The following is a 23609-nucleotide window of genomic DNA, read 5'->3' as shown; positions in this document are numbered from 1 at the left end:
CCACAAGATGGAATTCTCCCTTCCCCCTGCCCAACTTTTAAAGACACAGAAGACCTCTTGGTTGCCAGGCCCAGTCTCCCAGAGGTCTTCTGAATCTTTAAAAGTTGTGCAGAGGGAAGGGAGAAATCCACCTTGTGGTTTTTCCCATTACAGTGTTGCAAGAACACCTGCACTTGGCTGACTTTCTCTTCTCCTAAAGATACAGGATCAGTCTCAGGCCCTGAACCTGGCAACCCTATTCCAGCATGACATATTTGTGCACATGCTTACAGAAATTAAAGGGACAATGCTTTGCTATGGCTGGTACGTGTGTTAGAAGGAGTTACATGAGCAGTCCAAGTTTTCCAAGCATATTTAACACCATGTATAGATTTTGCTGCCAGAAGGATAAGACAAATTATAACGGGTTTAGAGCAGCTCAATAAAAATTGTCTGAAATATGAAAAGCAACTTTTATTAGGAAAGGTTGAAAGAACTGAGTATAGTTAGATTTTGGTTGAACCTAAGGAAAAATTTCTTATGGCATTTTAAAGACTAATATATTTATTATACAGTGCCTTGCAAAAGAAGTCAGACCCCTGACCAGTGCTTTCATATTACTCAACTACAAATGGTACATTGTGATTTCATTCTGTATGATATTTTATTTTGAAACACTGAAACTCAGAATTAATTATGGTAAGGTGACATTGGTTTTATGTTGGGAAATGATTGCAAGAAACATAAAAACGGAAACATGTTGCTTGCATAAGTATTCAACCCCCACACATTAATATTTGGTAGAACCAACTTTTGCTACAAAGACAGCCTTAAGTTATATCAGTTTTATGAGAGTGTTGGTCAGGGGTCTGATTGCCTTTGCAAGGCACTGTATATAGAACAAAACTAACCGTAACTTCACCTGTTAATCTAAATCCTTTCTAATCAACATAGGGATGGGCAAGAATGTCACTAAAATTGATCTTGGAACCAGACTTCCTGATAGTCCGCAGGTTCACTATCTTTGTTGGCTGATCCTGAATGTTGCGAGTTTCCCCAGCTTTTCCCAACACCAGAGTAAAAAAAATAAAATCAAATTTTGCTTTGTTAACATGAAACTGACTAGCTTGCTTCTGCTTTGCTAATTTAAAACTGACAAGCCTGCCTTTACTTTGCTAATTTGAAACTGACAAGCCTGTTTCTTTGCTTTGCTAATGTGTAATTGATCAGCCTGTGCAGTGTTTGCTTTGCTAACATTAAACTGACAAGCCTGTGCCTTTGCTTTGCTCAGCCTGCTGTCTCTTTGTTTTGCTTAGTGTGCTCTTTGCTGTGCAGCCCTACCTTTGCTTTGCTCAGACTGTGCATGTTTTGTTAATATGAAAATGACCAGCCTGTATGTTTGCTTTGCTAAGGACAACCTGACAAGCTTGTGCCTTTGCTTTGGTAACATGAAATTTACCAACCTGTGTCTCTGCTTTGCATTAAACCAATCTCTCACTTTCTCCCACGGCTGAGGGGAAGGATCCAAAACCATTTGGGGGAAGTGGGAAGGGCAAGAGGGGATTGGGTGGGTTGGCACTGTGCAGATGGAAAGCTGATTTATTTTACCTTCTGAAAGGAAAACATTGATAACAATATTGTTGTTTGTTGGGAGAGAAAAAAATCTGAATGTTAAAAGCAAAGGATAGCAGAAAAATAACTATCATACAGAACAAAATTACAATGCACCATTTGTAATTCAGTAATATGAGAACATTGGTCAGGGGTCTGAGTACTTTTGCAAGGAACTGTAGTATAACCTATCATGGACTACTGTCAACTTCATGAAAGCGAATGACATAAGCCATTCCAAGAAGACCAGAGGAGCAGGAGCTCCTTGGTGGCATCTCCTATGGAGGTGCAAGCTGTTAGGGAAATGGTGTCTCTTCTGGGCCATCACCATTGAATATTAGTCTATCATTAGGATGTGTGATGCTTACTAGATGCCAGTGTTGGACTATTGCTAAGAGAGGGCTCTGGTTGATTTTGAGGTTGACCTATCCTGGTATAGATCTCATTCCTTTCAAACTGGGGCCACTTCCACAGTAATGTTCGCCATGATTGGTGTGGATAACATTAAAGTTTTGGGTGATAGAGGCCTATCACACATAGTTTTGAAGTGGGGGAGCCTAGTTATTTCTCTGGTTGATTTTTTTTGCTTTGTTTTTAGAGGTGCCTGGAGGATGTGTAAACACCTGAAGACATCAAGTTGTGGACATAGCGTAGTGCTTGGGCCAACTGGAAGGCATCAGTATCAATCCACAGCACCCAGTTGGGCTCCCCTGGTATACTATGGTCCAATGATTGGACCTTGGGGGCTTGCTGTGGGCTTGCCATTGCCATTGCTGTTTGACTTGGGTCAGGTGTTGCATCCTCTGCACAGTCTTGTTATATACTTGGGTGGGAAGGATTTGGACCTGCTTAAAGGCAAGGTCCTCATTTTACAGATTTGCATGGACTTTGGTGCTTTCAGGTGGTGATGGCCTGGGTTGGTCATCATTTGGTTGTGGATTTTCCTCAGGTATGCATGGCAGGAAAGGGTGAACCTATGTATCTGGATAGGGCTCTTTAAAAAGTTAATAGAGAAATTATAATTGCTCTGGTCAGCCCTCATGGAGCTGTTATCCCTCACCCTCAAATCCATAAATTCCAGTGTGAACTGTATATAGCCAAGGGGACATATCTTTCCCATTTGGATAAAACTTGTCACATCTGCATAGTGTGTCGCTTGAGATTACTCATTCCAAGAAGGGTGAAAGTGACCAAGCTGAGGCTTGTCACTTCCTGTGGCAGGTAGGTGTGGGAAATTATGAAGTAGTTAAGGTTTGGCACACACCATTAAGCACCTTTAAAAGTGAAGGGTATAGTCCTGAGAATTGCCTTCAGGGCTGTGGGACTAGCAGGCATGGTTAGGGAGCACCTTTGGGGACAACCTGTAATACCTTCCTGGAATTGTGAGTGTCCAGGAGGAGGTGGAGCAGGAAGGCCTCCCTATTCACCTGAAAAGGTGGGGCTTAAGCGAAGGGGTAGCAACCTTGCCCTCGGCAGGGTTGGATTACCCTGTTTGATTACAAATTAGATCCTGCACCTTGATTCCCCTATGCAGATCTGTTTTCAGTTAAAAAGGAGCCACCCTGGGCTCCTGCTGGGAGGAAGGGTGGGATATAAATAAATAAATAAATAAACAAACAAACAAACAAATAAACAAATAAATAAATGTGGTCTACTTCACCCAGTATTTGTATCTTACTTCTTTATTTCCCTGCAATGCCCATTTTCATATTCTAAATCTGCATCAGCATGCTGTACTGATCCATGTTCCTGATGGGGAACTCCGTTAGTGCAGTCAATCACTGCAGGCTTGCTGTCACCATCAATCAGCTGATCAGAGCTTTTAGCAAGACTGCTTTGGACAGGGATCAGCTATGCCAAGGCATTTCTGATCAGAAACTCCATTGTGCAGCCAATACCACTGAGGCTTCCTGTCTCAGCCAATCACATAATCAGTGCTGACAGCAAGCCTTCCTTCCCAAAACAATCAGGAGCACTTTAAGGCTCTCATTTGTTCCTTGGCAGCCACATTTCCACCAGCTCAATACCTGAAATTTCATTTGACATCTGGTGTGTTGCAGGTGGGCGTGGTCTGAGGGAAACAGCCTCATGGGTCAAATTGGTGCCTGTGTTGGGCTTAATTTGGCCAACAAGCTGAGGCTCCCTACCAATGATGTAGCATCTAGCAAAGAGCCTGGCATATAACGTGACAAATCATTCATATGCATCTGGCATGACAGCTGCATAATGTTCCATAAGATCCTCGATATCTCCAGGTGGCAGGCTGCACAGATGGCATGCTCCTCTTCAGGGGATATATTCTGGTTTGAGAGTACCCCAATGAAACTGGCTAAAGCAGATATAATAACAGTAGTAGCACTAAATACCTACAGTCCTCTGTACCATTTTGATTACTTTTCAGAGACCACCAAAATACATAGCAAAGAATCTAACTAGAAAAAGTGGAGATTATTCTCTGAAGCACACTTGATTTGAGGTTTTTCTCAGTTATCCTTCAGAGTGTTTTGACCCTGGTCAGGAGGGAAGGCTGGCAGGAGGACGACTTTGACTTTGAGGACTTGAGTGAGGGTTTGAGGAAGGAAGTCTTGCAGCATCCCCAGCTTCCCCCTTCCCCTGTGGGAATGCAGGGAGAGCTGTCAGAGGATGCTGTCGAGGGCATGCCCCCCCGCTCCAGCGGCAGAGGAGACAACTGACCAGTTGGCAGATTCCCAGCCGGATGTCCAGCAGTTTCCCATGCCCGTCCAGATGGTAAGCCCCCCTCAGTCGGAGGGTGAAGTCAAGGTCCAGCCCCCCCCCGCTCTCACAGGATTCAGAGGTGCGAAGAGCAATGGCAGCACTTTGAAGGAGCAAAGATTTGCGTGCAAAGGAGAAACCAGGGAAATAGTTCCTAGAAAGCTTAGTTAGTGAATGAGCCAAAAGACATTTCAGGTGGATGTAACCTTAATAAAATGAGAAAGCTTTACTGAAATATGTAAGCCTGAGTTCCTCACCTCTGATGGGACAGAGAGCTTTATTCTAGGTGGGCAGAATACAGCACTGAGGTCCGCTGCCAATGCTTTTCTAAAATAGAAAGCACTGCATAAAGAAAAATCAGCTCCATTTTAGGCTCTCAGCAAAAATGATCAAAGGGAAGTTACCAATACTTAAGTAACAATTGAAAGCCATGATCTAGAGCAGTGGTTCCCAACCTTTATGAGTTTGGGACCCCCTTTATAAGCTCAAAAACGTTTGTGACACCCCTCCACGCTAATTGAAATGTTAGCCTCTGTTAATTGAAAAAAAATGGTGTGTGGCAAAACCACATCTCCATATATCCCTTTCCATATAAACCTCCCTGCAGACAGGGAGGTGTTGCTTTTTTATGCAAATGTTCATCAAATTGGTATCCTCTTCCCACACACACACATAGTCTGAAAATGTACAGTCCTGTCTCCCAACCCCAGTGGGTTACAGTGTTGGACTAAGGTCCAGGTTCAAATCCCCAAGCAGCCATGAAGCCCACTGGGTGACCTTGGGCCAGACACAGTCTCTCAGCCTGGCCTGTCTCACAGGGTTGGGTGAAAGGATAAAATGGAAAGGGGAGGGGACCATGTGCACCTCCTTGAGCAACTTGGAGGAAAGGTGGGATATAAATGCCATAATAATTAAATAAATAATTACATTTCAGCTGCAGTATGGGGGCCCAAGCCACAGCCAACCTGCTGAGCTTTTAAAATAATAAATAAACAAATAAAGCAGCAATGTGGTAGTGGTGGGGATGCTAGACGGTGGATATATAGATATGTGGATAGATTGAGGAGGAGAGTTAGTGCTTTTAGGCCTCGGGATGATCATCAGAACTGATGACTTGGTTAGCATGCACTTGGGGAATGAGAGTGGAGCAGATCAGCACATGCACACACAAAAACACACCTGCCCCTCCGGCAAACATCTGCAGGCATGCATTCAGGTGTGTGGGGGAGAAGCCCTCAACTGCTGCAGCATCTTGGAGAAAGAGATGGGGGGCAGAGTGTAGGTGGAAGAAAGAGGGGGACACTGGCACACACAGCCTCAGAAGCTCCCTGGCTTCATCTGGGCCAAAGGCGAGATCTGGGCAGCCTCACAAATAAGAATATTTTTAAAGGAGATGACAGTGAATCAGGAGCCAAGAAAGGCAGGCAGGTTTGCTGCCAGGAAGGAAGGGGGAAAGTAGCCTTTCCTTGCAGCCTTACTTCTTTTTGCTTCACAAAAAGCCCTCTCCTCTTGTTCTGAGTAAGGATGTCATTAGCAGCGGCAGTGTGAGGAGACAGGAGCTGGTGATAGTATTCCCTTCTTCTTCCTGATAGCTCCACTCTCAGCCTCCTTTGGTATCTGCCACATGTCTTATAGGCAGATGCCTGCCTTCAGCACACCTGAAAGATGCTCTGGCACTTCAGCAAAAGTACTATCCTCTTATTTGGAGCAAGGGGGAGGTGTCATCTGCAAAAGCAATGGGAAGCAGACTGTGTCCAGAGAATGAAGACTTTTTAAAATAATAATAATAATAAATAATTCATTTCTTTACTGTCCATGGCCCCTCTGGATTACTTCATGGCTCCCAGGTTGGGAACACCTGATCTAGGGCCAGAGGTATGCCACATTATGCATGCAGGTTCCCCACCCATTAGTTTTCATCATATGAGCCTGCACCCTGCCAAAATTTTTAATAAAAAAAACAATCAAAATGCAAACAAATCTTGCACAGGGATAATTTTATCAGATGCATCACAATTTATGATGATGCAGAATCTTATGGGCTGGATCCCTCTTTGTCTACCAAAGTGGGCTGGGCTCTGTGAAAGTGAATGTCATAACAAATGTGATAGTCTTCAAGGTGATTGTTGTAAACCGCCCAGAGAGCTTCGGCTATGGGGTGGTATACAAATGCAATAAATAAATAAATAAATAAATAAATAACTACAGGTCTCTGAGCAATAAGTTTTCAACCCAGATCCTAAAAATGCATCCTTGGAAGGAAGTCCCATTGATTTCAATGGCCATTACATTCAAGGAAGCATTCTCAGGATTGAAGCCATTATTTAACATGTATTGGGCTACCTAGAAAAAAAATCCAAATATAATTATTTAGTCAAGAAAATAATTATGAAGCTTCTTGATATGGAATCTATAAAATATAGCATACATTATCCATAATTTCTGATTAGATAGAACCACACAATCACCCATTTCAGAGTGAAATTGCAGGAATAACACCTATCAAGAAATCTGCAAAAAGAAATTTTAAGAAAACACACATACACACATACAATTTGAGAAGAAATAGTGCTTTACTGCCAAAGTGGTACCAGGTGAATTGAATTATTCAAATAGATGTGTAAGTTACCAGTTTTTGAGGTCTTTGCAAGCAATTTTCATGGCAATATACCAACAAAATAGAAATAATATGACTAAAGTTAAGACTGCAGTCCTAGGAAGCCACGTGCACACAAGCAGAGACACTGACACAGTCAGAGGCAGTATGCTTCTGAATACCAGGTGCTCGAAATTGCAGAAGAGTATAGTGCTCTTGTGCTCAGGTCCTACTTGAGGATTCCCCTCAGGCATCTGATTGGCCACTGTGAGAACAGGATAGTGGATTAGATAGACCACTGGCCTGATCCAGCAGGCTCTTCTTATGTTCTTAGACATAGACACTAAAGAAAATGTCTTATGTTTCTACTGTAGCTTCTTTTAAGGATTGTGATGGTAGCCCTGATCTGGCAGGAGACACATCGATCATGTCAATAGGGAAGATTAAAAGAAAAAAAAGGAAAGATAGACTAAACACAGTTAAGGACCTTTTAAAAATGGATATTGTTTAATAACTGAAAATGCACAGTTCATTAAAGCTCTTTTAGGTAGCAATTTTTACTTGCTTTTTCTACTACTGCAGCAGAGGCAAGGTGCTGTTCAGTATGAGAAGTGGACTGTGTCTTTGGCAGCATGGAAGCTCCAAGCAAAGTTTCCAGCTGCACCCCTGCACTTCTTTCTCTATGCACATTGTCACATCCTTGGACCACACACAAGTTATTTAAATGAAAGAGACTTATACAAGGTATTTCCTATTGATAATTAAATTTAATATTTTCAAATAAACATATTGCATTACTTCTTCCCTGCCCTCAGGACAATTAAAAGTACCAAGACTAAGAAGCATTACTGATACAAACTTGATTTTGTTTTATTTGCTTAAAATGATAGCTAAAAAAAAGTTTAGCACTCTTATTCCTTAAGGGAGTGACCTGTTAATCCTACACTGGAAAAGAGCATATCTTGGGGGTAGGGGAAATACGAAAATAAGAAGAGCCTGCTGGATCAGGCCAGTGGCCCATCTAGTCCAGCATCCTGTTCTCACAGTGGCCAACCAGGTGCCTGGGGGAAGCCCGCAAGCAGGACCCGAGTGCAAGAACACTCTCCCCTCCTGAGGCTTCCGGCAACTGGTTTTCAGAAGCATGCTGCCTCTGACTAGGATGGCACAGCACAGCCATCACGGCTAGTAGCCATTGATAGCCCTGTCCTCCATGAATTTGTCTAATCTTCTTTTAAAGCCATCCAAGCTGGTGGCCATTACTGCGTCTTGTGGGAGCAAATTCCATAGTTTAACTATGTGCTGAGTAAAGAAGTACTTCCTTTTGTCTGTCCTGAATCTTCCAACATTCAGCTTCTTTGAATGTCCACGAGTTCTAGTATTCTGAGAGAGGGAGAAAAACTTTTCTCTATCCACTTTCTCAATGCCATGCATAATTTTATGGCTTTTGCAAGGGAAAGTCCTGTCTCAGTAACCTGTTAGAATTATTTGAGAGTGTCAGCAAGCATATAGATAGAGGTGATCCAGTGGACATTGTGTACTTAGACTTTCAAAAAGCGTTTGACAAGGTACCTCACCAAAGACTTCTGAGAAAGCTTAGCAGTCATGGAATAAGAGGTGAGGTCCTCTTGTGGATAAGGAATTGGTTAAGAAGCAGAAAGCAGAGAGTAGGAATAAACGGACAGTTCTCCCAATGGAGGGCTGTAGAAAGTGGAGTCCCTCAAGGATCGGTATTGGGACCTGTACTTTTCAACTTGTTCGTTAATGACTTAGAATTAGGAGTGAGCAGTGAAGTGGCCAAGTTTGCTGACGACACTAAATTGTTCAGGGTTGTTAAAACAAAAAAGGATTGTGAAGAGCTCCAAAAAGACCTCTCCAAACTGAGTTTGGCGGAAAAATGGCAAATGCAATTCAATATAAACAAGTGTAAAATTATGCATATTGGAGCAAAAAATCTTAATTTCACATATACGCTCATGGGGTTTGAACTGGCGGTGACCGACCAGGAGAGAGACCTCGGGGTTGTAGTGGACAGCACGATGAAAATGTCGACCCAGTGTGTGGCAGCTGTGAAAAAGGCAAATTCCATGCTAGGGATAATTAGGAAAGGTATTGAAAATAAAACAGCCGATATCATAATGCCGTTGTATAAATCTATGGTGCGGCCGCATTTGGAAAATAAATACAGAAATCTGTACAGGATAAAATGCTGGAAAGACTCACTATTGATTTTGGAGAGCATATCCTGATGATTAATTGATTTTAAGTTCTTTACAAACCATTTAGGGGAAGGGTCATAGTTCAGTAGTAGCGCATCTCCTTTGCATGAAGAAGGTTGCAGGTTCAATCCCTGGCATCTCCAAGTAGGGTTAGGAGAGAATCCTGTCTGAAATCCTGGAGAGCCACTCCCAGTCAGTGTAGACTACACTGAACTAGATGGACCAATGGTCTGACTCAGTATAAGACAGCTTCCTATGTTCATGTGTATGATACACACACACTTCATATGTATATTTCTTTTCCCAAAACAACAATGGTAGATTCTGCCTAAACTTTAAAGTGCTAAACAATCATAAGACTGCTAAATGATTAGTCAGTTGAGATTGCAGCACTTGAAATAAATTGCCAACATCATAAAAATTCCATAGCGAAATTAACATTTCAGATCATTCATTATATACCAATTGCTAAATAACCATAAAAGACGTTTGCATACTGGTCATGACTATTGTAGGTAATATTACTTTTCTTTACAGTTTTAATGTGCAGCTTAATTTCCAGAAAACAATTGCACATATGATTACTTACCAAGATGGTGGTTACAGTTAGGGAGCGATTAGATAGGGAATCAGTAATGTTTGCTGGTTTTCCTTTTTGATTCTCCGTCATGTTAAGGCCACTTGCAGGATCCCAAGTTCCAATCTATAAAACAGTATATGCACTTATATATTGTCCATGAGTCCTTTTTAAGCCACAGTGGTAAGCCTACTAAAACTTATAATTCATCTCTGGTGAAATATCTGCTACCAGTCTAGTAAAAGTTTGCTCGACATATGGTTCACTGTACTTTAAAATGTCTCTAGCAAAGTGTGTCATTTGGGGTAAAAATGATGTACAGAGTTTTGAGTGCTTAATTTCCCATTTCTATCCCCACATCCACTGCTTGATAGCTCACTGAAAAATATATTTACAATGCATATGCTATCTTCCACTGTAAAGTGATCTATCCCTTTATCTGATTGTTAATACTATGAAATTCTATACATCAGTAAATACATATTGCATTTTGCAAGCATAGTTAAGATTTCCAAAGATCAATGGAAACATCATGGCCCATACCAAATTCAAGAATGTTTATCAAGTGGGAACTCCCATACCTCTCTGTTCTATCACAATTATGGATTGTCCCAACCATAGATAAGTTCCTGGCTTCCACTTCTAATCCAGACATGGGAATTAACTAGTCCAAAGGTTAAAGAAATTGCTAACTTTTTTAAATTTTAACTAGTGAATTTTTTCGGCTGTCAATGTTTAACTTTTACTAGTTAGAAAAAGGTGTATTTTTAAAAGTATAAATTAAAAGTTAAAAACTAAAAGAGACATCCCTCCAAGAAACATACCAAATAATCAGTTTTCTAAATTAAAAGTTTTAAAATCTGGCTTTTCTAGATTTTACTCCGACACAGCCAATCTCTAGAATTTATAGAAAAATTATGTTTCTTTATTGATGCTCTAGGGCAGCCTTCACTAACCTGGTGCTCTCCAGATGTTGTTGGGACCATTGGCAATGCTGGCTGAGCTGATGGGAGTTGGAGCCCAACAACGTCTGGGTGGCACCAGATTATGAAATGCAGCTCTAGGACCTCTTATTTGAGAGATAGAGAGTACAGAGTAGTAGACACAGAGATATGTCTCTTAAGAGCTACAAGTTGCAGAGTTCCTTAGTTCTTGTTGGCATTTTCTACCACTTATACAAGTCAACACGGCAGCTAGTTGCCTACAGAAATGGGAACAAGCACAAGATGGTTGGCTACTGTGGGAACAAGATGCTGGACTAGATGGGCCATTGACCTTATGTTCTTAGACACTGGTCCCAGTAAGAGTGTAAGTCATCTCTGCTGCTAAATGTACAGGCCTCAGAAGATCTGTAAGGTATCATTCATACAGAAATGCATACATCTTTTATGGGATTTATGCCATCTGGGATTTGGAGATAAAAATCATTTCAGAATTCTGGACTTTTGCTGGAGCAGTTTTGTAAATCGTTATTCTGAAAAATACATGGCAAATTTAACAGTTTTCAGGTACAGCAAGGTGAGTTGCCAGTAAATGAGGGTGCCCCTGTGGGTTTATGGAAAAGAAAACCACCCGTGACATTTGATAATGAGAAATGATGCTAGCATTTAATTTGGTATGTTCTATGCATTTTTCACCAATCAACTTCACTTTTAACTAGTTACTGTCTTTTAAAGTTATATTATAACTTGTTCGAAGTGGAAATTTTTAACTTTTAACTTAACTCAAGTTGGATGAATGAGTGGGCAGGGCTAGCACACACATTCCTGCTGTCTCCCCACCTCCTGTGTTACAGAGTGCCAGAAGAGAGCTACGGTTGGCAATAAATAAATGAAGGACTAATGGCTTGGAAACAATACAATTAAAATATATCCCTCCACTCTACACCTGGGTATGCAAAATTTTGTTTGATAAGACCAGGTGACAGGAACCTTTGGCCCTCCAAATGTTGCTCAATTATTTATTTATTTATTATTAAATTTATTAGTCGTCCATCTGGCTGGTTGTCCAGCCACTCTGGGCGACGTACAAAATAAAACGTACAAATACATTAAACATTAAAAATCTGAAGCAATAATAGTAAAACCTAGCCCACCCCAAAAGCCTGCCTAAAGAGCCAGGTCTTCAAGGCTCGCCAGAAACTCATCATAGAAGGGTCATGGCAGAGATCATTTGGGATGGAATTCCACAAAGTGGGGGCCACAATTGAAAAAGCCCTTTCCCTAGTCCTCACCAGTCTGGCTGTTTTAACTGATGGGATGGAGGGAAGGTCTTTTGAGGCTGATCTTGTTGGGCGGCATCGCTGATGATGCTGGAGGCGCTCCTTCAGATAGACTGGGCCGAAACCATGTAGGGATTTAAAGGTCAAAACCAACACCTTGAATTGGGCTTGGTAAGCAACTGGTAACCAGTGCAACTCTTTTAGCACTGGAGTGATATGATCTTGGCGGTGGCTGCCTTTAATCAGGTGCACTGCCGCATTCTGTACCAGTTGCAATTTCCAGACTGTTTTCAAGGATAGCCCCACATAGGGCGCATTACAGTAGTCTAGGCGAGAGGAGACCAGGGCATGTACCACTGATAGGAGCAGATGATTGGGAAGGCAGGGACGCAGCCTCCGTATCAGATAGAGTTGACACAGCACCACCCGGCTTACAGCTGAGACCTGAGCTTCCATTGATAGTTGGGAGTCAAGAATGACCCCCAGGCTGCGGACCTGGTCTCTCAGGGGCAACTGTACCCCATTGAGCACCAGCTCCAAATCCCCCAATCTTCCCTTGTCTCCCACGAACAGTACCTCAGTTTTGTCAGGGTTCAGCTTCAGCTTATTTCTTTCCATCCAGCCGCTCACCAACTCCAGGCACTTGGACAGGGTTTCTACAGCCACTCTCAGTGAAGATTTAAATGAGAGATAGAGCTGTGTGTCATCCGCATATTGGTGACATTGCAGCCCAAATCTCCTGATGATAGCCCCCTGCGGCTTTATATAGATGTTAAATAGCATTGGGGACAGGATGGAGCCCTGTGGCACCCCACAAGTGAGAAGCCAAGGGTCCGAAACCTCATCCCCCAATGCCACTCTCTGATGCCTACCAGAGAGGAAGGAATGGAACCACTGCAGTACAGTGCCCCCTATGCCTAACCTCTCCAGGCGGTCCAGAAGGATACTGTGGTCAACGGTATCAAAAGCCGCTGAGAGATCTAGGAGGACGAGGAAGGTGCATTCACCCCTATCCAACGCTCTCCTCATATCATCCACCAAGGGGACCAAGACTGTTTCAGTCCCATGTCCAGGCCTGAAGCCCGACTGAAATGGGTCCAGATAATCCGCTTCCTCTAAATGCGCTTGCAACTGCTTCGCCACCACCCGCTCAACTGTCTGGCCCAAGAATGGTAAGTTTGAGATTGGGCGAAAGTTGTTCAAATCTTGGGGATCCAGGAGGGCTTCTTTAAAATTGGTTTTATTACTGCCTCCTTGAGGGCTGATGGCATTACACCCTCTTCCAAGGATGCATTTACCACCCCCTTAATCCTCTCGCCCAGTCTGTCCTTGCAGCTCATAATGAGCCACGATGGGCAAGGGTCGAGTAAGCAGGTGGTTGGCCTTAAGGTTGAAAGCACATTGTCCACTTCATCAGAAGGAAGAAGCTGGAACCGATCCCACACCACCGGAGAACCACTGGCCGACTCTGGCTCGCTCACTGTGTCCATAGCGTGTGAAATCACACTCTTTAGACGGTTGATTTTATCCGCAAAGTGCTTTGCAAACTCATCACAGGAGGTCTTAGAATGTCCCATCAGTTCTGAAGCAATTGGACCGACCAGGCTTCGGACCACTTGGAACAGCCTGAGACAGCACTCTGCGGACACAATAGAGGCAGCATAAAAATCATTTTTTGCTGCCCTTATCGCCACATGGTAGGCTGTCGCAGCTGCTCTGACCCATGTCTGATTGTCATCAGAGCAAGATTTCCACCACCAGTGCGCTAGCCATCCCACCTCCCGCCTCAATTACAATTCCCATCTTCCTTAGTCACTGGCCATGCTTGCTGGGGCTGATGGGAATTGATGGGAATTGTAGTTCAGGAACAGGTATGCTATTTTTTTAATGGTAGTCACTTCTTTGAATCTATAGAGATATCCCTTCATTTTAATTAACTAGTCCTGTTAGCATGTTTTATTTGCCTGTTAAGAAATATTTTCTGAAGAGCACACATGCATCTGTTGGGCATGTGTGTTATCGAACACATTATCTCTTGAGGTTCCAGGAAAAGTGTGAGAGAAACTCCAGTATATTATGCCACAGATCCTAATTCACTGCTATTGTTAACCAGTAAGGCAGCATAATAATGTTCCACTAAAAGCTATTTCTCCATGAATGAAAGTTAAAGTGCAAGATTAACCTTGGCACCAAATCTGCTGCAGTCAATTTGCTCAGCACAAATGTTTTAATTCTAAAGCTGCTTTAAAAGAAGTGAATAGGTTTGATAATCTGTGCTCAACTGGAAGCTAGAAAATATGGCCCTCCAGCCAAAACATGTGCTGTAATCAAAACCATATTTTATCATGTGGAACTCAAAGCTTAATACCCTCCAATAATTCATAGATGAAAAATAGGGACATTCCTGTAGATGGGTGCTGGGGTTAAGAAAGACAGTGGCAGCCTATTGGACAAAGGTGGAGTGAACCTAATGCAGGCTCAAATGCATCACAAAGAGAAAGCAGATACTAAAAGGGCAAGAAAGAAGACGGTTCAAGATTACAAAAGTACAGATACAAGCTTCACGCTATGTAGCAGGACAAACATATTGCAAGCACATATACACAGCATATTGCAAGCACATATACATAGTATATTGCTTTTATGCCTTTTAGGAGGCATTGAACCCATTTTACAGCTGAGGATCATTGAGACACAGCAATCACTGAGGCCCATGAGGCCCACATTCAGCAAGTTAATTCAGTGCCAGAATTCTTATGCAGATAACAGTTAAGTAACAATAATGTGTGGGGAAACATATTCAGCTTCCCCACACATACACACCTAGAATTAAGCAGAGTTTAGAGCAGGTATGTGGAACCTGTGGCCCTCAAGATGTTGGACTGCAATATCATATAATTCTGACCACTGGCCACACTGATTGGGGATGATAGAGCCACAGGTTCCTCATTCCTGACTTAAAGTTTGAATTCTACACTGAGAATTCTCCAGTATCACCAGTGAAGGTATAGCACATGCCACATTCCATCCTGTTAAGTGCATAGGTTTTATATTGTATTCCAATTAAAAATTATTATCTCCCCAAACCAATTATCTCCTCAACAAAGAGTTTTCTCCCCAAATCAAGCATTCCATGCATTTTGTTTATTTCCTCTCACAGTACAGATGGTTTTATATTTGGTATACATCCATTTTACATAACTCCAAATGTATTAATGGACTATTAAGTGAGTTTATATATTTTTCTCCCTTCTAGATCAAAATAGCTACTAAACACAGAATTGCACACTGTCCACTACTTGTCCCATATTTTCAAAGCCTACAATTTCCCATTACATTAGTAAATTGGTTTGTAGACAACTTTCAATCTACATGACACCTTTGCTATTGAAACCAATTTGCATCACTTTTTTCAAGTAAGAGTTTCACAAACATGATTTAAACAATTTACTCAAACTCATATTTTAAATCTTGTATTTATTTCATTCATTGATTTTGAACTCCTATTTGATCAAGCTTCTTTAGCAGGTTTTTCAAATTCACCTCATCCTAAAAATCTCCAACCAATGTGTTCCTTTATTTCCTGAATATTCAGCTCCAAACATTCACTGAGATATTCAGTGTATGTCATTCGTTTGACAACTGGAAATGATCTTCCCTCACCAAGTTGAGTAGATATGAAAGGTTCCTGATTGTACTGTAATGTGGACGGTCCTCCCCACCCCTCACCAGCCTTCTACTGACAGTGCTGCCACTGTGTTGGGTACTGTACAATGCAATGTCATTTGGATAGTGCAAGTGCCTCCTGTGCCTCATATACAGACACATTCCTTCTTAAGCTCCTCAGTGCACAGCATATTTAGGCTCTTGGCTGCAAGAGAATTTACACCATGGCCTGGAGTGAACTGAGCTGCTGTATAACTATACATAAGGCAAGCAGGGCCTTGATTGATGTGCAATGGTTAAGTGAATTGTTCCCAGCACAGTGACAATACATCCAGCTGATGACCAATGAAGGTAACAGAAGAAGCCTCAGTGGGAGTGGGATCTCTTCTCATGTGCAGAACCCTGGGTGAAGGAAGGGAAGTGCCAGTAATCCCCGCCCCAACTATCCTTAAGGTTTAGGGTGAGTAATGACATTGTTTATTTGTAAATACCTTGTTGTTATGTGTCTTCAAGTCATTTACGACTTATGGCGACCCTATGAATCAGTGACCTCCAAGAGCATCTGTCATGAACCACCCTATTCAGATCTTGTAAGTTCAGGTCTGGGGCTTCCTTTATGGAATCAATCCATCTCTTGTTTGGCCTTCCTCTTTTTCTACTCTCTTCTATTTTTCCCAGCATTATTGACTTTTCTAGTGAATCATGTCTGCTCATTATGTGTCCAAAGTATGATAACCTCAGTTTCACTATTTTGGCTTCTAGTGACAGTTCTGGTTTAATTTGTTCTAACACCTAATTATTTGTCTTTTTCACAGTCCATGGTATCCGCAAAACTCTCCTCCAACACCACATTTCAAACTAGTTGATTTTTCTCTTATCAGCTTTTTTCACTTTCCAACTTTCACATCCATACATAGAGATCGGGAATACCATGGTCTGAATGACCCTGACTTTAGTGTTCAGTGATACATATTTGCATTTGAGGACCTTTTCTAGTTCTCTCATAACTGCCTTCCCCATTCCTAGCCTTCTTCTGATTTCTTGACTATGGTCTCCATTTTGGTTAATGACTATGCCAAGGTACTAATCCTTGACAAGTTCAATGTCCTCATTGTCAACTTTAAAGTTGCATAAATCTTCTGTTGTCATTACTTTAGTTTTCTTGACGTTCAGCTATAGTCATGCTTTTTTGCTTTCCTCTTTAACTTTCATCAGCATTCGTTTCAAATTATTACTGGTTTCTGCTAGTAGTATGGTATCGTCTGCATATCTTAAATTATTATTTTTTCTCCCACCAATTTTCACACCTCCTACATCTTGGTCCAATCCTGCTTTCCATATGATATGTTCTGCATAAAGATTAAACAAATAGGGTGATAAAATACGCTCGTCTCACACCCTTTCCAATGGGAACCAAACAGTTTCTCCATATTCTGTCCTTACAGTAGCCTCTTGTCCAGAGTATACGTTGCACATCAGGAAAATCAGATGCTGTGGCACCCCCATTTCTTTTAAAGCATTCCACAGGGTGATTTTCTTCTGAAATTCCTTGCTCCGTTCCATTATCCAACGTTTGTTTGCAATATGATCTCTGGTGCCTCTTCCTTTTCTAAATCCAGCTTGGATGTCTGGCATTTCTCGCTCCATATGGTAAGAGCCTTTGTTGTAGAATCTTGAGCATTACTTTACTTACATGGGATATTAAGGCAATAGTTCGATAATTACTGCATTCCCTGGGATCCCCTTTCTTTGGAATTGGGATATATATTGAACGCTTCCAGTCCATGGGCCATTGTTTAGTTTTCCATATTTTTTGACAAATGTTTGTCACAATTTGGACAGATTCAGTCTCGGTAGCTTGTAGCAACTCTATTGGTATGCCATCTGTTCCTGGTGATTTGTTTCTTCCAAGTATTTTAAGAGTAGCTTTCACCTCACATTCTAATATTTCTGGTTCTTCATCATACAGTTCGCCTGTGAATGAATCTGTCATCCTGGCATCTCTTTTATAGAGTTCTTCAGTGTATTGCTTCCATCTTCCTTTTATTTCATCTCGGTCAGTCAGTGTGTTCCCCTGTTGATTATTCAACATCCCTACTCTTGGTTTGAATTTCCCTTTCATTTCTTATGGAATAGGGCTCTTGTTCCCTTTTTGTTGTCCTCTTCTATTTCTATACAATAACTATTGTAATAGTTCTCTTTGTCCCTACGTACTAGTCGCTGTATTGTTGCATTTAGGGTTCTGACCGTGTCTCTATCACCTTTTGCTTTCCTTCTCTCTTTAACCATTTTAAGAGTTTCTTCAGTCATCCATTCAGGTCTTTCTCTCTTTTTAACTAGAAGCATTGTCTTTTTGCATTCTTCCCTGATCATGTCTCTGACTTCAATCCATAGTTCTTCTGGTTCTCTGTCAACTAAATTTAAAATCTCAAATCTGTTCCTTATTTGATCTTTGTATTCTTCTGGGATGTTATTTAAATTGTATTTTGGCATTATGATTGCTTTGTTGTTCTTCTTTAGCTTTACTCTGATTTTTGATACGACCAGTTCATGATCTGTACCGCAGTCTACTCCTGGTCTTTTTTTTTTGCAGAAAGTATGGAACTTCTCCATCTTCTATTACCAATTATATAATCAATTTGATTCCTATATTGACCATTTGGTGATGTCCATGTGTACAGTCACCTTTTAGTTTCCTCAAAAAATGTGCTCCTAATTGCTTTTGCTACATCACTTCTCACTATTAAAGCAACCCCATTTCTTCTTGATTTCTCATTTCCTGCATAAAATATTTTGTAGTTGCCTGATTGAAAATGTCCCATTCCCGTCCATTTTAATTCACTCACGCCAAGTATTGTAATGTTGATATGTTCCATTTATTGCTTGACAATTTCTAACTTTCCCTGGTTCATTCCTCTCACATTCCATGTTCCTATTGCGTAAGTCATACAACTCTGGACTCTCCTTTCGCATCTGTGTGCATCAGCCTCTGGGCTTTCTTTCGGCTTTGACCCAGCTACGTCATTAGTCGCAGCGCTACTCGTACTTGTCTTTTGTTCTTCCCCAGTAGCTTGGTGAATGCCTTCTGACCTGCGGGTCTTATCTTCCAGCACTATCTCGTGTTGCGTTTTGGATACTCTATTCATAGGGTTTTCATGGTAAGAGGTATTCAGAGGTGGTTTACCATTGCCTTAAGAACATAAGAACATAAGAAGAGCCTGCTGGATCAGGCCAGTGGCCCATCTAGTCCAGCATCCTGTTCTCACAGTGGCCAACCAGGTGCCTGGGGGAAGCCTGCAAGCAGGACCCGAGTGCAAGAACACTCTCCCCTCCTGAGGCTTCCGGCAACTGGTTTTCAGAAGCATGCTGCCTCTGACTAGGGTGGCACAGCACAGCCATCACGGCTAGTAGCCATTGATAGCCCTGTCCTCCATGAATTTGTCTAATCTTCTTTTAAAGCCATCCAAGCTGGTGGCCATTACTGCATCTTGTGGGAGCAAATTCCATAGTTTAACTATGCGCTGAGTAAAGAAGTACTTCCTTTTGTCTGTCCTGAATCTTCCAACATTCAGCTTCTTTGAATGTCCACGAGTTCTAGTATTATGAGAGAGGGAGAAGAACTTTTCTCTATCCACTTTCTCAATGCCATGCATAATTTTATACACTTCTATCATGTCTCCTCTGACCCGCCTTTTCTCTAAACTAAAAATCCCAAATGCTGCAACCTTTCCTCGTAAGGGAGTCACTCCATCCCCTTGATCATTCTGGTTGCCCTCTTCTGAACCTTTTCCAACTCTATAATATCCTTTTTGAGATGAGGCGACCAGAACTGTACACAGTATTCCAAATGCGGCCGCACCATAGATTTATACAACGGCATTATATCGGCTGTTTTATTTTCAATACCTTTCCTAATTATCGCTAGCATGGAATTTGCCTTCTTCTGAGTATGGATGCATCTTAGTCTGGTGTCTCAGCCAGACCATTCCGCCTTGGGTGCCTCCTGCTAGGAGTCTAGCCTCTCCTGACAGCATTGCTATCAGCTTCTTCAACACTCTCAAACCCCCTCATCATGTTAAGGTGTACATCCTAAGGGGGGTTAAATACCTAGTATCCAGAGCTTGGAAAAGTTACTTTTTTGAACTACAACTCCCATCAGCCCCAGCCAGCATGGCCACTGGATTGGGCTGATGGGAGTTGTAGTTCAAAAAAGTAACTTTTCCAAGCTCTGCTAGTATCCCTCCATTCTCTGAATACTCTCAACCAGTTTCGGATCATTTGGGTATAGAGAGCAAGCCATGTTATTTTTTCACATGCAGTCTTAATCACGTTTAATTAGGTATTGAACTTCCTAACATCTCATTCACTTGTTTATCATACATTTTGTATAAAAACAGTAAATCATTGCTATTGCCCAGCGACATTGCCTCCTGAACTTTAAAAAGTTATAAAGCTAGGCTTCTTCAAACCCTACTATATAATTACCAAATACATATGGAATTATAACATTTTGGCAAGTAGGGGTGATATGTCTATTACCAACTGTCAGATGAACACCAACTTTGGCCTCCCCAGGCCTTCTTTGCTGCACCTGTTTCTGTTCTCACACCTGGAGACCTGCAGCCTGTTGAGGAACCAGAAAGTTGAGCCAGGCAGCTCCACTCTGGAGAGCAACTGTGAGAACTTTGCCACAGCAGCAGCTGCATCCAGGGGGAAGCTTGTTGTGTGGGCTCTTCTTTGTGGATGGTAGCTATGTTTGTGGTGAGAGTACAAATGCAACTCATGAATGTAAAATATGTGATTTATGGTATGCCTGGGTTTTTGTTATTTTATTTTTTATTGATTTATTATATTGTACTTTTGAATTTGCATTCAGTGTAATTTTACTGTATTTTCTTTTATATTATTCTGTTCACTGCTTTGAGGGCTTTGCCAAAAAGCAGTACAGAAATAAACCGACAATGATGATTTTACCACCTTGGCTTCTGTAATAGCAAGTGTGTAATTTCTGTTTTCTACAAATAGCTTGTTGAAAAACTATAGTTTGTTATTATTGTTGAGCTCCACATTGTGGCTTCTCACACCATTGGAGAATATGTAGCAAAGGCCACATTATATCATTCTTCTATACAACATGAAGAATGTATATGGCAATAGCTACCACCATGAATGAGTATTCTTGTGGAAAGCCTGTGTTCCATGTGAAAGAATCACACAGTGCTCCATACTGTACAGTATTAGTAGGAAGACACCATGCAAATGCCATTGCAAACAGTCTCTAAATGAAGCAGGTATTTTTGCTTTTAAAATCAAATCTCCATCTCTTCTTGACTGATTTAGTTCAATGCTGAAACACCCAGCACTGCCACCACCACATGAAGTTTGGTTCTTTGATTGATTTATGGTACACGCTGCCTTAGATGCAAATAACTACTTTAGGCCTCCCCAATGATTTGAGTGTGCTCAGTGGAATTTTTTTAAAAAAACTTTATGGGCGATGTGCAACTTAAGTTACATAAACCCATCTATTTCAGTGGATCTACTCTGAGTAAAACTACCAATGATATCAACTCTGAACAGCAGTCTCTCATGCTTTATCACAAGCTGCTTTTGTAATTCTCAGTTTCAAAAGGGCAGAGCTTGGAAAAGTTACTTTTTTGAACTACAACTCCCATCAGCCCTAGGCAACATGGCCACTGGATTAGGCTGATGGGAGCTGTAGTTCAAAAAAGCAACTTTTCCAAGCTCTGCAAAAGGGGTTCACCAAATGGCAGAGAGGACTATTATTTACAGCAGGTGTTGATAACTTTTGGCCCTCCAGATGTTTCCCATCATCCCTAGCCATTGACCATGCTTGCTAGGGCTGATGGGAGTTGTAGTTCAGGAACATCTGGAAGGCCAAAAGTTTACCACACCTTCTTTACAGAGGCACAAGTTAAAGGCTCATTTAGGTACGTGAAACTAGTTACAGAATTCTTTGGATCCAATCCTATGTTGTTGAATCAGTCAGGAGACAGGTCCAAGCAGATCAATAATAATAAGGCCCTATAGAAAGTGTTCTAATTATTAAAATAAATCAGAAATTAAATAAGGAAGCCACCCTTTACCTTTAGACACCAAGTATATTTCAGTGTTCATTTCAGTCATAGAATTGTATCCTATGACCAACTTAGATCCATTCATTTCAATGGGTCTATTCTGAGTTAGGGTTGTGATTCAGTATCATGTCCCTTTTCATTCACTGTTCATTTGATCTTCACTCGATTCCAGTACAAAATTGTATTCTGTAATTTTATGGCTTTTTTGTTCTGGTTTGCTCTGTTTTGTGAAGATTCCATAACTGTTTTCATTTTGCATTCTGGAGGACAGGAATGCTTCTTACCTAACCAATAAGGTTTTATTGTTTACACTACTTACTTATCTTCAAGTAGCCATCAGGCTTAACTGTTTTTGCAATTAGGCTTTCACATGCAGCTTAAGCATCTATTTTTAGTATGTATATCATTATTTTCTAAACTGTCAGATTTAGAATATTGTCTGCACAACCTTCACTTCTTTGCCCCCCCCCAAGCTACCTAGAGAGAGAGAGAGACAGTATGTATAAGACTGAGCAGGGGCCAGGGGGATATATGTGCTGGTGCCTGCTGGTGCCTGCAGCATTTCTGTGACTGAGTCTATTTGTCTGAGGCAACAGACTTGTAGATAACATTGGTTGTTAAGCTAATGGTTATCATCACTGAGAAGTTCAAAGGAAAGTATACACATTTCAGCGGTTCAGATAAGATGTAACACAAAAAAGGTTACAAAATGTAGCTTATGAAAAGTAGCCCACAAAATGTAGGACTGAGTTGTTTGAAAACATTAATTTTTGCCTATTTTTTAAATCCAACACTTGTGAGTGTTCGCATAAAGAATGTTCAGTTTGTTTAGGTGTTGCAGCAGTGAAACATGGATGAATTTGATACCATGTTAGTAGGTAATAAATATCTGTGACATCCCTACTCTGAGTGTAACTTAGAGTAGACCCACTGAAATGAATGGACCTCAGTTAGTCATGCCTATTAATTTCAATGGAACTACTCTGGATCAGACTAACACTGGATACACCCACAAATAATTAAATAGTTTTTTCTGATGTTATTTATTAAAACTAATGTGAATATTCTCTCAGACTCTACACAATGGAGCTGTATATTGTATAAATTGACTTTACTGCTAAGGAGAAACGTGCAAGATTATTATTTTAAATAAGCAAATAGACTAAAGTTATCTCAAGTACCTTTTCAAGACCTTCCTCTTTAAGGCTAATCACATCTAAATCAAAATCTGTTCTTAAGCCATTGGTTTTGTTGAAAGTTATCCTGCCAGTAAGGCCTTCCCAGTGAGCCTGTGAAAATAAAATAATAATAATACATTTCATATTTAAGCAATAAAAGGGAGAAAGAGCAAATTTAATAATTAATTAATTAATGTCTGCCAAAATAGAAATATTAATTATTCATTAAGTTTAAATAATTTCCCTCATGACCAGTTTTTTTAAAAAAATATTCTCTTCTAGGATTCCCAATTTTCTTTTGATAATTAAACCAATTTTTCCTTAATCTCTGTATATAATTCCTGAATAGCTTTCCTTTTACCCACAGACACACAAAATCCATCTTGCCAGGTTGACAAAAGGCTGACATTTGAAATTTCTGTTTTATTTCCTCTTTGAGAGATATTTTTGTTTCTGTCAGGAATTCGTCTGATTCCTCAGCCTTACTTTATGTAAAACAGGGTTCCATAACCCTTTCACTGCTGCCAATTCCCACATAATATCACTTTAAACCCCCTACTAGCAGTTTCAGGCTTTAAGGCACGAAATGACACAACTACTGAGAAACAGTATAAAACTTGAACTATGTTGTAGGTTTATTAAAGGGATATTATTTCCAAAAGTGAATAGGGTTACTTATTTTGAGACTTTATAGATGCTTGCGGACAGGTTCTAAATCTCCAGAGACACCATTT

The 23609-nt window shown here is 41.0% G+C and overlaps 1 protein-coding gene across 11 annotated transcripts in view; it reads right to left on the bottom strand.

The window, feature by feature from the left end:
- The window catches only part of GRIK2 (glutamate ionotropic receptor kainate type subunit 2), a 614747-nt gene that overhangs the window by 344261 nt on the left and 246877 nt on the right, over positions 1 to 23609 (bottom strand). For 10 of the 11 annotated variants that reach the window (XR_009762209.1, XM_061623432.1, XM_061623434.1 and 7 more), the window contains 2 exons: positions 22879 to 22986; positions 9725 to 9838 (listed from right to left, as the gene is read on the bottom strand). Coding sequence is in view for 10 of the 11 variants with exons in the window: in XM_061623432.1 (XP_061479416.1) it covers positions 9725 to 9838; positions 22879 to 22986 (222 nt within the window). In the remaining variant the exon portion in view is untranslated. Of the gene's footprint in view, positions 1 to 5993; positions 6049 to 9724; positions 9839 to 22878; positions 22987 to 23609 lie in introns of those variants that run through there. The other variant, XM_061623442.1, reaches the window with a different exon arrangement.

The sequence above is a fragment of the Rhineura floridana genome, chromosome 4 (genome assembly GCF_030035675.1).
Source record: "Rhineura floridana isolate rRhiFlo1 chromosome 4, rRhiFlo1.hap2, whole genome shotgun sequence".
Classification (NCBI taxonomy): Eukaryota; Metazoa; Chordata; class Lepidosauria; order Squamata; family Rhineuridae; genus Rhineura; species Rhineura floridana.
The sequence above is the reverse complement of the archived record's forward strand: the minus strand, read 5'-3'. Positions and strand labels throughout refer to the sequence as shown.